The 18849-nt window shown below is 40.4% G+C and overlaps 1 protein-coding gene across 4 annotated transcripts in view; it reads right to left on the bottom strand.

Annotated features, from left to right (window-relative positions):
- The window catches only part of FAM149B1 (family with sequence similarity 149 member B1), an 83525-nt gene that overhangs the window by 16165 nt on the left and 48511 nt on the right, over positions 1–18849 (bottom strand). For 3 of the 4 annotated variants that reach the window (XM_023204964.1, XM_023204965.1, XM_023204968.1), the window contains 3 exons: positions 18169–18356; positions 1020–1118; positions 781–905 (listed from right to left, as the gene is read on the bottom strand). In XM_023204964.1, coding sequence (XP_023060732.1) covers positions 781–905; positions 1020–1118; positions 18169–18356 — 412 coding nt within the window. The remainder of the gene's footprint in view (positions 1–780; positions 906–1019; positions 1119–18168; positions 18357–18849) is intronic. The other variant, XM_023204966.2, reaches the window with a different exon arrangement.

Genomic DNA, 18849 nt, shown 5'->3' with positions numbered 1-18849 from the left:
AGGCTGGGTGACAGAGCAAGACTCTGTCTCAAAATGAAAAAAAAAAAAAAAAAAAGGGTGGGCCAAGTTGATGGAAAAAAGAAGGAAAAACTCAAAAGGAAGGAGGCATTCAAAGGACAATGTCAAGGCTGTGAGAATCTAAGATGAGTCATTTTTATCATAAGGGCATCCTCGGCCAGGCGCGGTGGCTCACGCCTGTAATCCCAGCACTTTGGGAGGCCGAGGCGGGTGGATCACGAGGTCAGGAGATCGAAACCATCCTGGCTAACACGGTGAAACCCCGTCTCTACTAAAAATACAAAAAATTAGCCGGGCGTGGTGGCGGGCGCCTGCAGTCCCAGCTACTCGGAGGCTGAGGCGGGAGAATGGCATGAACCCGGGAGGCGGGGCTTGCAGTGAGCCAAGATCGCGCCACTGCACTCTAGCCTGGGCGACACAGCAAGACTCCGTCTCAAAAAAAAAAAGAAAACAACAAAAAAAACGGCATCCTCCATTCTTCCCAAAACAGACTTAGGCTGACCACATGGTTGATTCTAGGTTGCACAACTTATGGATGCTTCCTCAGAAGAGCTGACTGAGAAGTATTTATCAACTCTAATTTGCTATTAATATTTTAAACTGAAACTGACCAATGCAAAGAGTCACTGGATTATTATGATAAACACATAACTCTACTAAAACATATTGAGTCAGAAATCATACAAGTAAGGCAAACAACTTAGCAAATTTCCTCTGGTGAGAGTAGCCCTGTGGTCTCCAACTGATCCCTCCGAGTCTTACCGGATTTGAGGTAATGGACAGCACCTTAGACTGTGGCACTCGTGGTAACACCAAAGGATGTGGTTCACTCAGCACACGTGAACTTTCTGAATTGGGTCTGGTAATTGCAACATCACTCTCATCATCTGGGCAAAGGAACAGAATATATTATCCATGGATAATCTTCTGGCCCACAGCAACGGTATTGTGAAAAAAGATCTCTCCTGAGAATTCATAATCTCAAACAAGGCTTCACTTACCTTTGCAGCCCAATTTTATACCACCTTCATGGTTCAAAAAACCCCTCCACCCAAGACTAGTTGAAAGTGGTTTCCCAGGCTGATGATGCCTACTGGTACCTGGCGGAAGGAGAAAAAGATCTCTAGGGCACAGCTGTCCCACACACCTTTGGAGTTGACAGAAATGTTTTGCAACTGTGCTGTCCAGTGTGGCAGCAGCCACCACCCTCCTGTAGCTATAGAGCATTTAGAATGTGGCTAGGGAGTGAGGAGCTGATTAACTTACGGCCAAACGTGGCTGGTGCCTACTCTACTGGACAGTGTAGCTCTAGGGAAACCTTCAATAATCCAGATCTCAATTCCCACAGGTAAAGTTATGAGATTAGAAACCATTGTTAAGAATCACATCCACGAAGAAACAAGGCATCTTGAAAAAGAGCAAGCAGAAACAACATAATCAGATCAGTAAGGACTTCAGAAATTGAAATTGACAGATGTAGAATGTAAAACAAAAGCAGAAATAGAAAATACGACTAAGAACAAGACACCATAAAAATGACCAAGCAGGCTGGGCATGGTGGCTGACATCTGTAATCCCAGCACTTTGGGAAGCTGAGGTAGACTGCTTGAGGCCAGTTTGGGCAACATAAGGAGACCCCCATCTCTACAAAAAAAAATTAAAATTAGCTGGGCATGGTGGCACATGCCCTTGGTCCCAGCTACTTGGGAAGCTGAGGTGGGAGGACAGCTTCAGCCCAGGTGGTTGAGGCTGTAGTGAGCTCTGATGGCCCAACTGCACTCCAGCCTGGGCAACAGAGTGAAACCGTGTTTCGATAAATAAAAATACAAAATATTTTTCTTCATTAATGTAGACTGTAAAACTGTCTTGATTAAAAGTTAAAATGATTATAAAAACAAATTATAAATATATGATTACATTTCACCAGAGTTTTATACACTTTGAGGTTACAGTTCACAGACCATGTAGCCCTATTGTATATATTGCAAACCTGCATGCAGTTAGGCTTTTCTCCTCACACACAGGTTGGGAAAGTTGCTCTAATAATAGAGATAGGTTTGTACCAGCACCTGTCAGTTTGTTCTAACAACAATGAACCAACTGGTCTGTAACAAAGCCAAAACTGCAAGTGTTCTCTTTCTATAATTCCAGTTATTATAATAAAAAGTAATGACAATAGCTAACATTTATTGAGCTCTTAAATATTCCAGGAACTACTCTATATACTTTCATATAACTGGTTTATTTCTTAAACAATCCTATGAAATAGATATTAGTATTTATACTCATTTTATAGATAAACTGAGGCTCAAAGAAGTTAAGCAACTAGCCAAGAATCTAAATAAAGTTAGTGTCAGAGCCAGTGGTCAAACCCAGGTTGTCTGGCAACAAAGTCGGTATCTTTTTTTTTTTTTTTTTTGAGACGGAGTCTTGCTCTGTTGCCCAGGCTGGAATGTAGTGGCGTGATCTCCGCTCACTGCAAGCTCCACCTCCCATGTTCACGCCATTCTCCTGCCTCGGCCTCCCAAGTAGCTTGGACTACTGGTGCCCACTGCCACGCCCAGCTAATTTTTGTATTTTTAGTAGAGACGGGGTTCCACCATGTTAGCCAGGATGGTCTTGATCTCCTGACCTCGTGATCCACCCACCTCGGCCTCCCAAAATGCTGGGATTACAGGCGTGAACCACCGCACCCGGCCCAAAGTCTGTACTTTTAATCATTATATGACACTGCTTCTCATGGGGATCACGTTGTAGAGCAGGGTTGGCAAACTATAGCCCATGGGTCAAATCGGGCCTAGTACTTAAAAAAAAAAATTATTATGGTAAAATACACATAACTTACACTCATGTTACTTGACAACAGGAATACCTTCTGAGAATGGCATTATTAGGTGATTTTGTTGTTGTGTGAATGTCTGAGTGTATTCACACAAACCTAGGTGGTACAGCCTATTACACACCTAAGCTAAATGGTATAGCCTGCTGCTCCTAGGCACAGGCCTGTACAGCATGTTACTGTACTGATTTACTGGAGGCAACTATAACACAATGGTAAGTATTTGTATATTTAAACAAGCCTGAACATAGAAATGGTACAATAAAATTATGGTACAAAAGACAAAAATGGTACACTGGTATAGGTTACTTACCATAAACAGAGCTTACCGGAATGAAAGTTGCTCTGAGCGAGTCACTGAGTGTGAGTGAATGTGAAGGCCTAGGTCATTACTGTACGGTCTATAAACACTGTGCACTTTGGTTACACGACAACTTTTAAAATTTCTTTTTCTTCAATAAATTACCTTTAGTTGTACTTTTTGACTTTATAAATTTTTTTTAACTTCTTGATCCTTTTGAAATAACAGCTTAAGACACAAACACTGTACAACTGTACAAAAAGACTTTTCTTTATTTCCTTATTCTATGAGGTTTGCCTATTTTTTAATTAATTTTTACTGTTTAATCTTTTTGTTAAAATTTAAGACACAAACACACACATTAGCCTAGGCCTAGATAGGGTCAGGATCATCAATATCACTGTCTTTCACCTACCGATCCTGTCCCACCGGAAGGTCTTCAAAGGATGTGTAACACACATGGAGCTGTCATCTCCTGTGATAACAATGCCTTCTTCTGGAATACCTCCTGAAGGACCTACCTGAGGCTATTTTACAGTTAACTTTAAAAAACATGGTAGAACACTCTAAAATAATGATAAAAATATAGTATATACATAAACCAGTAATATAATCATTTATTATGATGTATATGTACTGTACATAATTGTTTACACTGTATTTTTATATGATTGGCAGTGCAGTAGGTTTATATTCGCATCACCACAAACACATCAGTAATGAGTTGTGCTTTGACTTTATGACAACTACAGTGTCATTAGGTGATAGGAGTTTTTCAGCTCCATTATAATCTTACGAGACTATCATATATGTGGTCCAACGTTGACCAAAATGTCATTATGCCACACATGACTGTATACAATTCAGCAGCATTAGTTACATTCATGATGTTGTGCAACCCTTACCTCTAGTTAAATAACTTTTTATCACCCCAAAAAGAAACCCCATACTAATGCCTATTTTTGAAAATAACGTTGTGGCAGGGCGCGGTGGCTCACACCTGTAATCCCAGCACTTTGGGAGGCCGAGGTGGGCGGATCACCTGAGGTCAGGAGTTTGAGATCAGCCTGGCCAACATGGTGAAACCCCGCCTCTACTAAAAATACAAAAATTAGCTGGGTGTGGTGGCGGGCTTCTGTAATCAGAGCTACACGGGAGGCTGAGGCAGGAGAACCACTTGAACCCAGGAGGCAGAGGTTGCAGTGAGCCAAGATCACACCACTGCACTCCAACCTGGGCAACAGAGCGAGACTCTGTCTCAAAAAAAAAAAAAAAAAGAATAAAAAAAAAGTAATAATCATTTGTTTATTCTCATGGTGGTATAATATTCCATTGTATGAATATATCACATTCTACTGTTGATGGACATGTGGGTAGTTTCTGATGTATGTTTTCTAGCATATAGTGATATTATTTATGAACATTCTTGCACATATCTTTTGGCGAACATATGTACTGAGTATATACTACTGTACACAGCCAAGCCCACTCATTTACATCTTATTTATGGCTGCTTTCATGCTACAAGGGCAGAGTTGAGTAGTTGCAACAGAAACTGTATGGTTGTCAAAGACTAACCATAGTCTTGTATAGTCAAAGACTCTACACCGGCCTCTGTATAGACAGTAGTTTCCTGACCCCTGTTTTAAGGTATTTCAGTCAACCTACTAAAGGCCAATTAGAGATCCTCCAGCTCCATTTCATAATGTCTTGTTTTTAGACTTTAGTCTCAAAATTACAGTTATAATACAATAAAATAATCTTAATGTATGAATGCACAGAAAAATAAAAGAATTATTAATTCACAGCCCTACACTGGTAAATTGTGAAAGGTGAAATAAGATTTTATCTGGTACACAGTGGTTGATATACTGAAACCAGGAGTTCCTTTGTTTATTACCAGGGTTTATTATTATGGGAGTCTGGGTATGACTCTGGACTTTTTTTTTTTTTTGAGGCGGAGTCTCGCTCTGTCGCCCGGGCTGGAGTGCAGTGGCCGGATCTCAGTTCACTGCAAGCTCCGCCTCTCGGGTTCATGCCATTCTCCTGCCTCAGCCTCCCGAGTAGCTGGGACTACAGGCGCCCGCCACCTCGCCCAGGTAGTTTTTTGTATTTTTTAGTAGACACGGGGTTTCACCGTGTCAGCCAGGATGGTCTCAATCTCCTGACCTCGTGATCTGCCTGTCTCGGCCTCCCAAAGTGCTGGGATTACAGGCGTGAGCCACCGCGCCCGGCCTACTCTGGACTTTTAATTACCACCTGTCCCGTGTCTCAAAAAAATTAACCTCATATAATATAAACTGGTTCATTTTAAAGAGAGTGCTAGTCCTGTTCTCTAATACAAGATTTAGAAAACAAAAACAAAACCTAACACACATACAACATAGTGGCTTAAAAATAAACCCATAAAGACCATACATCAAGGGTGGCAAATGTGGAGCAACTGGAACTCACACAATACTGGAGAGGCTGTAAGTAGGTATAACCACTTTGAAAAATTTTTTGCCTGTATCCACTGAAGTTAGAATAAAATATCCTCTGACCTAGCAATTCTACCCATATGTATCTAGTACTTAAGTTCATCAAAAGACATATACAAAAATATTCCTAATAGTATTCTAGACAAACCACCCACATATCCATCAACAGTAGGGTGTGATACAGTCATACAATGGAACACTATAAGCAATGGGAATAAACTTGCTGCGAACAAAATGTAACTGAATCTAACAAACATAATATTGAATAAAAGAAACCAGATGCACAAGGTTATATACTGTATGAAGCCATTCTTACAAAATTTTAACACAGGCAAAATTAATCTGTGTTGTCGGAAGTCAGGATGAGGTTACTCTTGTGGGGGCGGGATTAAGCAGCTGACTGAGAGAAAGCGTGAGAAGGGCTTCTGGAGTACTGGCAACATTCTGTTCTTGATCTAGGTGCTGGTCATACAAGTATACTGTTTTTCTTTTTAGAGACAGGGTCTTGCTCTGTCATCCAGGCTGGAGTATATTGGCATAGTCATAGCTCACTGCAGCCTCAAACTCCTGGGATTAAGGGATCCTCCTGCCTTAGTCCCCTGAGTAGCTAGGACTACAGGCATGCACCACCACACCCTGGCTAATTATTTTTATTTTTTGTAGAGACAAAAAAATCCTCAAGCTTACTCGATGTAAACTTACTTTATAATTTTCTATGTGTATATTACACTTCAATAAAAACTTTTTTTTCCCTTTTACTCCTGGCAAGCTGTGATTAAATAAAAAGTTTAAAAATGTTGGACTTCTGCTTCCAGCCAAGATGGAGTAACATGAACTGGGTTTACTCTCCTGCTTAAAACAACCAATCAAACAATGAAACAATGGCTTTCAAGACACTGTACATCAGATAATGAAAGTTAGTAAACCCTGAGATGATAAACAAATGAGACTGGACCTGCAATTGCCTTGAAAAAGTTCCCAAGATATGGCATAAAGAGTGGGAACTGAGGCACAAGCCTGGTGGACTCCCCTGAGTCGAGAGTCCAGAGACCAAGACAGCTCCGATTCATAGAACAGAGTATCTTAGAGAAGAGAAATACACAGGAAGAGAACCCATGATATCTGCAGAGGGTGGGGCATTGTTTGAGCATTCAAAAGGTACTGATCAGTGCACGTACGAGAAGAAGCCACCTGAGGCTAGGAAAAAAAAAAAAAAAAAAAAAACTGAAAGACGGGAACAGTACCTGCTATTCACATGGAACAAGGAATACTGCCTGTTCCCACCCACCAGACCAGAAAAACTCAATTCATGGAGCACTGGGCAGAATAAGATCTTGCCTGAGTAGGTGGGTAATAATTAGCTCTAGACCTAACAAGTCATAAAAGAAAGACCAGAATGGATCAAACTGTTTGCAAGTAACTGAATTGCATTTCAGAACAAAGCTCAAGAAAATAAGCAGCAATAAAAAGAAATTTCTCCCTTAGTAAGGTAAAATTCACAATGTCTGAAATCTTTTTTTTTTTTTTGAGACGGAGTCTCACTCTGTCGCCCAGGCTGGAGTGCAGTGGCCCGATCTCAGCTCACTACAAGCTCCGCCTCCCGGGTTCACGCCATTCTCCTGCCTCAGCCTCCCCAGTAGCTGGGACTACAGGCACCCGCCATCTCGCCCGGCTAGTTTTTTGTATTTTTAGTAGAGACGGGGTTTCACCGTGTAGACCAGGATGGTCTCGATCTCCTGACCTCGTGATCCACCCGTCTCGGCCTCCCAAAGTGCTGGGATTACAGGCTTGAGCCACCGCGCCCGGCCACAATGTCTGAAATCTAATCAAAGATCACCAGGCAGGAAAATACAAGCCATAATGAAGAGAGTATCAACTGAAACCAACCTAGAATTAATACAGATATTCAAGTTATTCCACATTTTCAAGACATCAAATAGAGACATGGAAAATATATATGTCTCTCTCAAATCATACTTTGAGATGAGAATGACAATATCTCACATGAAATACACTGAATGAGCAGATTCAACATTGTAGAAGATTAATGAACTTGATGGCATAACAATAGAAATTGCCCAGAATGAAATACACACAGAAAAAAAAAGAATACAAAAAAAATTTTTTAAAGCATGAGTTACCTGAGGGATCAATGATCAAATGGACTAATTTATGAGTGACCGAAGTGCTGACGGATGATGAGGGACAGAAAAAAAAAAATCTGAAGAAATAATGGCCGAAAGCTTTCCAAACAATGAAAACAAACCTATAGATCTATGAAGTTCAACAGACTCCAGGCAGAAGAAACATGAGGAAAACTACATTAAAGCACATCATAATCAAATTGTTCAAAATCAGTGATAAAGAGAAAATCTAAACAGCAGCCAGAAAAAAAAAAAAAAAAAAAAAATTACATGCACACAGGAACAAAGATAAGGATGACAACAAATTTCTTTTCAGAAACAATGCAAGCAAGAAGAAATGGACAGCATTTTAAAAGTACTAGAAGGCAAACTATTCACATAGAGTTCATAAAATGTCATTGCAATCACTGCAAAAATGAAAGCAAAATAAAGGAATTTTCACATCTACAAAAGAAACAGTTCATCACTAGCAGACCCACATACAAGAAACGTTAATGGACATTTTTCAGGCTGAAAGAATTTAAAAAAATTTTTTTAAGATTCATATAACAAAATTCATCATTTTAACCATTTTAAAGTATACAGTTCAGTGGTTTTTAATATAGTCACAATGTTGTGCAATCACTACCACTATGTAATTTCAAAAAATTTCTATCACTCCAAAAAGAAACACGGTACCTCTCAATTTCCCTCTTCATCCATCCCCCAGCAACCACTAAACTCTGTCTCTATGGCTCTGCCTATTCTGAACATTTCATATGAATGGAATCATACCATATACATCATGCTTTGTGATTGGCTTCCTTCATTTAGCATATTTTGAAGGTTCATCCATGTTGTAACATGTATCAGTACTTAATTCCTTTTTATGGCTAAATAATATTCCATTGTATGGTGTACTAGTCTGCTAGGGCTGCCATAACAAAATAGCACTGATTGGATGGATTACACAATGGACATTTATTTTCTCACAGTTCTGGAGGCCAGAAGTCCGAGATCAAGGTGCTGTCCTGGCCTTCAGGTGGCCACCTTCTTTCTCTGTCCTCACATGGCCTTTTCTCCACGTGTGTGTAGAAAGAGATCTCTGGTGTCCCTTCCTCTTCTAATAAGGACACCAGCCCTATTGGATTAGGAGCCCACTCTTATGACCTCAGAACCTGAATTACCTCCCTAAAAGCCCTGTCTCCAAATACAGTCACTTTGGGGGTTAGGGTTTCCACATATGAATTTCAAGGGGGAAACAATTCATCCAATGACACATGGATAAACCAAATTTTGTTCATTCATCAGCTGATGGACATTTGGGTTGTTTCCACTTTTTGGCTATTATGAATAATGCTGCTATAAGCATTCATGTTCAAGTTTTTGTATGGACATATGTCTTCAATTATCTTTTTTATATACCTAGGAGTGGAATTTTCTTGGTCTTTTGACAATTTTATGTTTAACATTCTGAGGAGCTGCCAAATTGTTTCCACAATAGCTGCAGCATTTTATATTCCCATTGCAATGTATGAAGGTTCCAATTTCTCCATATGTTTACTAACACTTGTTATTTTTCTTTTAAGAAATAAAATGGTGGCCAGGCACGGTGGCTCAAACCTGTAATCCCAGCACTTTGGGAGCCTGAGATGGGCGGATCACGAGGTCAGGAGATAGAGACCATCCTGGCTAACATGGTGAAACCCCGTCTCTACTAAAAAATACAAAAAACTAGCTGGGCGAGGTGGCGGGTGCCTGTAGTCCCAGCTACTTGGGAGGCTGAGGCAGGAGAATGACATAAACCTGGGAGGCAGAGCTTGCAGTGAGCTGAGATCCGGCCACTGCACTCCAGCCTGGGCGACAGAGTGAGACTCCGTCTCAAAAAAAAAAAATAAATAAACAAAATAAAATGTAATTAAAAACATATATACACATAGCCATCCTAGTGGGCATGAGGTGGTATCTCACTGTGGTTTTTATTTGCACTTCCTTAGTGACTAATGATGTCATTAGGGAACAAAGACAACATCTTTCATGTGCTTATTGACCATTGGTGTATCTTCTTCAGAGAAATATCTATCCAAATTATTTGCCCATTTTAAAATAAAATTGCTTTTATTATTGAGTTGCAGTTCTTTATATAACTAGATCCTTATCAGTTATATGATTTCTAAATATTTTCTCTCATTTTACAGGTTCTCTTTTGCTTTGTTGATAATGTCTTTTATAGCACAAAGTTTTACATTTTGATGAAGTCCAAATTATCATTTTTTCTTTTGCTGCTCATGCTTTTGGTGTCATATCTAACAATGTCATGTCAAATTCAAGGTCATGAAGAGTTACTCCTTTGTTCTGAGAGTTTTATGATTTTGGCTCTTAAATTTAGGTTCTTGATCCATTGTGAGTTGATTTTTGTACATGGTATGAAGTCAGGATTCAACTTCATTCTTTTCCATGTGAATATACAGTTCTTCCAGCATCATCTGTTGAAAAGACTATTCTTCACCCGTTGAATGATCTTGGCACCCTTGAAAACTAATTGGCCACATATATGTGGGCGTATTTCTGAACTTTTGATTCTATTCCATTGATCTATTTGTCTGTCCTTATGCCAGTTTCACACAATCAGTTTTGATTACGGCAGTTTTGTAGTGACTTTTTAAATCAGGAAGTGTAGATCCTGTATTCTTTATAAATACAGTTTTGACTATTCAAGGTCTCTTGCATTTCCATATGAACTTCAGGATCAGCTTGCCCATTTCTACAAAAAAGGCAGCTGGAATTTTGATAGGGATTGTACTGAAACTGTAGACCTATTTGGGGAGTAATAACATCTTAACAATATTAAGACTTCCACTCCAAAAACATGGGATGTCTTTCCATTTCTTTAGGTCTCCTCTAATTTCTTTCTTTCTTTTTTTTTTTTTTTTTTTTTTTGAGACCGAGTCTCACTCTGTCGCCCGGGCTGGAGTGCAGTGGCCGGATCTCGGCTCACTGCAAGCTCCACCTCCTGGGTTCACGCCATTCTCCTGCCTCCGCCTCCCGAATAGCTGGGACTACAGGCGCCCGCCACCTCGCCCGGCTAGTTTTTTGTATTTTTTAGTAGAGACGGAGTTTCACCGTGTTAACCAGGATGGTCTCGATCTCCTGATCTCGTGATCCGCCTGTCTGGGCCTCCCAAAGTGCTGGGATTACAGGCTTGAGCCACCGCGCCCGGCCCTTCCTCTAATTTCTTTCTATAATATTACATAATTTTCAGTGTGGAAGTCTTGTACTCCCTTGGTTACATTTATTTCTTTTATTCTTCTTGATACTATTGTAAATGAATTCATTTCTTAATTTCCTTTTTGACTATTCATTGATAGAGGTTGATAGAATTTTGAGAAGCATGATAAAAAAATGCATAAATTGCTCTGAACAGACTGAGAACAGAAGTCTAGACCTGGAACATGTTATTGGTCACTGGAGGGAGACACTTGTTATTTAGTGGCAAAAAGCTTAGTGAAATGGTCTCCTGTGGTCTTGTAGAAAGCATAACTTCTAAGTGATGATCCAATCCATGTGTTGAAGGTGAGGCCTAAGTTTTTTCTTGCTGCTTATAATAAAATGTAAGATGAGAGAGAAAAATGGAGGGGAAAGCTGATCAACAAAAAGTAACCAGGACTTGATGATTCTGAAAATTCTCGGTCTCTCTAGAGGGTGAAATATGCTAATACTGGACAGAGTGATCTAGAGAAAAAAAGGTGCAAGTAGACAACCTTTTACAATATCTCAGAAAGATCAAAAGGTTAGAGTATTCGCCCACACAAAGGGTCCCTTCAAGAGATTAAGGGTTGATCTCGAAGATCCTCTTAAACCACAGATAAGGGCTTTGTCTCTCAGCCAGCTGTTCAGGCAGGACCCTAAGATAGGGAAGAAATGATCTGAAAAGATACAGATGTGGCTCTTGTCTAATTTGGTAAACCCCACTGATACCATGAAGAGCCAGAAATTTTTTGAGAAAATTATTTCAGCAGAAAAACTGCCAATTTGGACTAAAGGGACAGAGTCACTACAAAATGGAATAAAGTTGTCAGACCCCCAAAATTCTACTGGCAAGAAGCAGACTGATAAAACCACTTAGCTATAAACACATGTTACCATTCATGAAAAAAGGAAAGGTGATTCAGAGGGTGAAACCAGGCACCCTGAGAATGGAGCAAAGAACTGTGGAGGATTAGTCCCTTGAAACTTAGTCATGGAACTCCCAATATTTACCCAGCTGGATTTCAGAATTGCTGTGAACCCTTTTTTTAACCTTCCATTCCCTGCTCCTTTTAACTGTACTGTCTATAACTGTTATCCTCTGCCTGTCCCACTCTTGTATGCTGGGTGTGTTGGGGTCAGACAACTTGTCTCTTTAGTTTCACAGATCTACAAATGGAGAAAAATTGTGTATAGAACCTGTACTGAATGGATTACATCTAGGAACATCATCCACACCAGGACCTGATTTAGATGATAAGATTCCGGACCTCTGAGCTGATGCTACAATGGGATGGGACTCTTGAAAACCTTGGGAGTGAGGTGAATGTATTTAGCATGTGGAAGAACATGAATCATTGAGGCATGTAGTAGACAGACTCTAAGGTGGCCCATGCATGATTCCTACCTCTTGGTGTTCATGCCTACGTGTAATCTCCTCACTCTGAGTGTGGGCAAGACTTGTGACTTGCTTCAGACCAATAGATAATGTTAAAGGTAATGGGATGTCATTCCCATGATCACATTATATTATATAGGCTTTTGTCTTGTTAGTCCACTAGCTCTCAGTCTTTCTTCCTGGCTTTGAAGAATAAAGCTGACATAAATACTACAGCTATAAGGAACTGTACGCTTCTAAGAATGCACAACAGTGTAAGTGGCTTCTTCTGTGGTTGAGTCTCCACATGAGAGCCCAGCCCTGGCCAACACCTTGATCGCAGCCAGGTGAAACCCTAAACAGAGAACTAGCTAACCTGTTTCTGGACTTCAGACTCACAAATATGTGAGGTATGTTGTTTGAAGCCACTGTTTGTGACAGTTTGTTGAGCAGCACAGAAAACCTACATAAACAATTCTTAACAAGTGAAATGTATATCTAACTATAAGCCAGCCATTCTACTATGAAGAATTTACCCAATAAAAAAAATGCGTATGCCCCCAATTTCTTGTACAATAGTGCTTATAACACCTTTACATGTAATGGCCCAAAGCTAAAAATAATCCAACTGGCCATCAACAGATAAACAAATTGTGATACAATGGAATACTACTCAGCAATAAAAAGGAATAAACTGCTGATACTCATAATGACAGTGATGAATCTCAAAATCATTATCCTGAGTGAAAGAAGCCAGACAAAGAGTACATGTGATTCCACTCACATGAAACTCTACAAAATGCAAACTAATCTACAGTGGCAGAAAGCAGATCACTCTTTTTGTGATAATCACTTTGGAGATGCAGAGATAGGCAAAGGCAGGAGGAAGGGATTATGAAAGGCATAAACTTTTGGGGGTGATGGATATCTTCACTATATTGATTGTGGTGACGGTTTTATGGGTGTATACATAGGTCAGAACTAATAACACACTTTAAATATGTAGTTTGAGGGGCTCTACCCTCCCTGGTGGCAGGCCCAAGGTACATTTTGAGAATTTAATACTGGGCTGCACCTTATCCTTGAGCCAAGTTTGAGTTCATGTTGCTGTAGCTGCCACCTGGTAGAGGAGGGACAAGGAAGCCACGTTCTCCTATGCATACCTAGGACAATACCTAATTCCCTGGTGTAGGCTGCTGTGAGACCAAGACTTGAGTGGACTGTACTCCTCACATCATCTTGCTCATGGCCTCTATGAGGCCAGTACAGCTCTGATACCAAAATCAGACAAGGACACAATGAAAAAAGAAAAGACCAATATCCCTGATGAACATACAGACAAGAATCCTCAACAAAATACTAGCAAACTGTATCCAACAGCACATCAAAAAGACACTACAACATGATCAAGTGGGATTTATCCCAGAGTTGAAAGGATGATTCAACATATGCAAATCAATAAATGTGATACATCATATAAACAGAATTAAGGACAAAAAACAAATGATCATCTCAATAGATGCACAAAAGGCACTGGATAAAATTCAACATTACTTCATGATAAAGGTCCTCAACATACTAGGCATAGAAGAAACATACCTCAACATAATAAAGGCCATATACAACAAACCCATAGCTAGCATTATACTTAATGGGGAAAAACTGAAAGCATTCCCTAAAGCTAGAGCAAGACAAGGATGCCCACTTACACCACTCTTATTCAACAAGTCCTTGTCAGAGCAATCAGGCAAGAGAAAATAACAAAAGGCATCCAAACTGGAAAAGAGGAAGTCAAATTGCCCTGTTTGCTGATGGTATGATCTTATATCTGGAAAACCTGAAAGACTCTACCAAAAAACTTACATTTGATAAATAAATTTAGTAGGTTCAGGATACAAAATTAAGATCCAAAAGTCAGTAGGGTTTCAATACACCAATAATGATCTAGCCAAGGACCAAATCAGGAAGGCAACTCAATTTACAATACCTATAAGAAAGTAAACTATCCAGGATTATATCTAAGCATGGAGGTGAAAGATCTCTATAAGGAGAACTACAAAACACTGACTAAAGAACTCACAGATGATACAAACAAATGGAAAAACATCCCATGCTCATTGAAAGAATCCATATTGTTAAAATGACCGTACAGATCAAGCAGTCTACAGATTCCACACAATCCCTATCAAATTACCAATGCCATTTTTCACAGAATTAGAAAAAAAAATGCTAAAATTCATATGGAACCAAAAAAGAGCCCAAATAGCTAAAATAATCACAAGTAAAAAGAGCAAAGCTGGAGGAATCACATTACCTGACTTCAAATTATATAAGAGTATAGTAATCAAAACAGCATGGTACTGGTATAAAATTAGACACACAGACCAATGGAACAGAATAGAAAACCAAGAAATAAAGCCATATACCTACAATCAACTGATCTTTGACAAAGTCAACAAAAATCTACACTGGGGAAAGGACTCTATTAAATAAGTGGTGCTGGGAAAACTGGTTAGCCATATGCAGAAAAATGAAACTGGACCCATACCTCTCACCATATACAAAAATTAACTCAAGATGGATTAAAGACTTAAACCCAAGACCTGAAACTATAACAATAAACCTAGGAAAAAGTCTTCTGGACATTGTCCAGGCAAAGAGTTTAAGACCAAGTCTTTAAAAGCAAAAGCAACAAAAACAAAAATAGACAAATGGGATTCAATTAAACTAAAAAGCTTCTGCAATAGCAGAAGAAATAACAAAATAAGCAGACAACCTACAGAATGGCAAAAAATATTTGCAAACTATGCATCTGACAAATGACTAATATCCAGAATCTACAAGGATTTCAACTCAATAAGAAAACAGTAACCCTATTTAAAAGGGGAAAAAGAACATGAACAGGCTGGGCATGGTGGCTCACGCCTGTAATCCCAGCACTTTGGGAGGCCAAGATGGGCAGATGGCTTGAGCCCAGGAGTTTGAGACCAGCCTGGGCAACATGGTTAAACCCCATCTCTACAAAAAAAATACAAAAGATTAGCCAGTCGTGGTGGTGCATACCTGTGGTCCCAGCTACTCAGGAGGCTGAGGTAGGAGGATCACTTGAGCCCAGAAGGTCAAGGCTGCAGTGAGCTGTGATTGTGCCACTGCACTCCAGCCTGGGTGACGGGGGGGTGGTGGTGGGTGGGGTGGTGGGAGGGACAGAAACAGAGAGAGAGAAACAAGACGTGAACAGACATTTTCAAAAGAAGACATACAAGTATCCAACAACCATATGAAAAATGACAGATGTTGGCAAGGACGTGGAGAAAAGGGAACACTTATACATTGTTTGTGGGAAAGTAAATTAGTACTTTTGTACATGGAAAAAAGCATGGAGATTTCGCAAAGAACTAAAAATAGAACTACCATTTGATCCAGCAATCCCACTCTTGAGTATTTACACAAAGAGAAAGAAATTGTCAAAAAATATTTACAGCCAGGTGCAGTGGCTCATGCCTGTAATCCCAGCACTTTGGGAGGCTGAGGCTGGAGGATCACCTGAGGTCAGGAGTTCAAGACCAACCTGGCCAACATGGCAAAACCCCATCTCTACTAAAAATACAAAAAATTAGTTGGGTGTGGTGGTGTGCACCTGTAATCCCAGCTACTTGGGAGGCTGAGGCAGGAGAATCGCTTGAACCCAGGAGGCAGAGGTTGCAGTGGGCCAAGATCACACCACAGAACTCCAGCCTGGGTGACGAGTGAAACTCCGTCTCAAAAAATATATATTTATTCACACTCATATGTTTATTGCTCCAATATTGACAGTAGCAAAGATATGGAATCAGCCTAAGTGTCTATCAACAGAGGACTGGATAAATAAAATGGACTACTACTTGGCCATACAAAATAATGAGATCACGTCTTTTGCAGCAACACAGATGGAACTGGAGGCCATTATCCTAGCAAACTAACTCAGAAACAAAGTCAAATACCACATGTTCTCACTTATAAGTGAGAGCTAAACAATGGGTACACATGGACATACAGAGTGGAATAAGAAACCCTGGAGACTCTGAAAGGTGGGAAGGTGGGAGGGAGGCAAGGGTTGAAAAAGTACCTGTTGAGTACAATATTCACGATTTGAATGATGGGTACACTAAAAACCCAGATTTCACCACTAAGAAATACATGCACATAAGAAACCTGCACTTGGACCCTTCAAATACATAAAAATGAAAAATAAAATGAAAAGAAAAAAATAGTGTAGTTTATTATATATCTATTATGCTTTAATAAAGCAGTTTAAAAAACATGCTACTCACACATGATTTTTCTTCGTAAATCATTATATTCAAAGAGAAACTGCAAGCTCTGTCTAATCATCATAGACTAGGCCTTTTTATTTATCTACTCATTCTCAAATATTTGCTAAATACCTGTTAGTTTCTGTGGGAAATACAAACAAAGTCAGACCTACTGTGATCTGAAATCAGGGGCAGAGACTAAATATATGGTCATATCATACCATATGATGAGATGATAATAAACATATATTTGGTCTCTGCCTTTTTTTTTTTTTTTTTTGAGATGGAGTCTCTCTCTGTCACCCAGGGTGGAGTGCAGTGGCGCAATCTCGGCTCACCGCAAGCTCCGCCTCCCAGGTGCATGCCATTCTCCTGCTTCAGCCTCCCGAGTAGCTGGGACTACAGGCACCCGCCACCATGCCAGGCTAATTTTTTTGGTATTTTTAGTAGAGATGGGTTTTCACCGTGTTAGTCAGGATGGTCTTGATCTCCTGACCTCATGATCCACTCGTCTCAGCCTCCCAAAGTGCTGGGATTACAGGCGTGAGCCACCGCACCAGACCTAAAACTCTTATAATACCCAAAGTGGTAAGGATGTTTTTTTGTATGCTAATCATATGACTGGTTGTTAGGGACTCCTGGATAGTCTGAGGATTGGGTAGGGAGACAGTGGTTGGCAGGGAACCAACCATGTGATTAGAAGGTTGGAACTTTTTCACTTTTTCAGCCCCAACCCTTGACCTCTAGGGAGAAGACAGGGGCTGAATGTCAAGTTAATCAGTGATAGCCAACAATTTAATCAGGCCTACAAAATGAAACCTCCATAAAAACCCTAAAGGACTAGGTTCAGAGAGCCCTAAATAGCTGGTAGGTCAGAAATTCAGGTCACAACTTGGAGCTTGCAACTGGCATCTGAAGTTGGGGGTATTGTGGGACTGGGCCCTTAATTTGTGGGATCTGACAGCATCTCCTGGTAGATTGTGTCAGAACTGAATTGAATTACAGGACACTCCATTGGTGTCTGCTGGAGAATGTGGTGTCAGAATTGCTTGGGTTGCGGGGGAAAAACGCCACCCACTGGTGTCAGACATGTTGTGGTATGTGAGAGGACAGAGTCTCTCATCTTATGCCCAGGCTGGAGTGCAGTGGTACAATCATAGCTCACTGCAGCCTTGACATCCTGGGCTCAGGTGATGCTCCCACCTCAGCCTCTGGTGTAGCTGGAACTACAGGTGTATGCCACCATGCCTGGCTGATTTTTAATTTTTTTAGAGAGATGGGATCTCACTGTGTTGCCCAGGCTGGTCTCAAACTCCTGGGCTCAAGTGATCATTCCCCTTGGCCTCCCAAAGTGTTGGGATTATAGGCATGAGCCACTGTGCCTGGCCCATACCCACCTTTTGCACTATGAAGCATATAATCTAATAGACTGGTTAGGGTTTAGAAATCATAAACAATTGATTTTTACATTGTTTTCACAAAGATCCTTACCAGAGGCAAATCCTTCCCAGTGACTACGTGTCAACTCCTCCATACAGCTCACAACCTTGCTCCATACATTGTCAAACACATAAGCAAGGACATCTTCTTTCATGCAGTAAAATGGAGCAATGGGAGGATACCCTAATTTTGGTTTCTCTGTAGCTGCTTCTGATTTCTTCCCATGAAATCCCTCTTTCCTGTAACAGAAGCAAGAGGGAAAAACTTGATGATTATTCGTCACTGAGTGTTCACCACTGTCCTTTGTGCTTCTTAGGAATGACTGGTGCTCCCACCCTGCCTGCCCTGCTGCCTGTCTTGGGAACTAAGGCGGTTCTCAACATAAGAGATTGCATTTCCCTTTTTATCCCCACTCTATCCCACTATTCTGCCAAAAACTAGAACAAGAAAAAGAAGGCTGAGAATCATTATTGTATTGGGAGAACCCGCTCCCGATAGTTAGATAGTTACCTGGGTTCTTCTCTATTTCCTAGGTGTCTCGGCTGGTTTGAGAAATAAAGGGAAAGAGCACAAAAGAGAGAAATTTAAAGCTGGGTGTCCCGGGGAGACAATCACATGTCAGCAGGCAGGATCCGTGATGCTCTCCAGCAAGTTTTTATTAGCAGTTTTCTTTCTTTTTTTTTTTTTTTTTGAGACAGAGTCTTGCTCTGTTGCCCGGGCTGGAGTGCAGTG

Source organism: Piliocolobus tephrosceles, chromosome 9 (assembly GCF_002776525.5).
Source record: "Piliocolobus tephrosceles isolate RC106 chromosome 9, ASM277652v3, whole genome shotgun sequence".
Taxonomy (NCBI): Eukaryota; Metazoa; Chordata; class Mammalia; order Primates; family Cercopithecidae; genus Piliocolobus; species Piliocolobus tephrosceles.
Note: the sequence above shows the minus strand (reverse complement) of the source record. Positions and strands in the feature narration are given on the sequence as shown.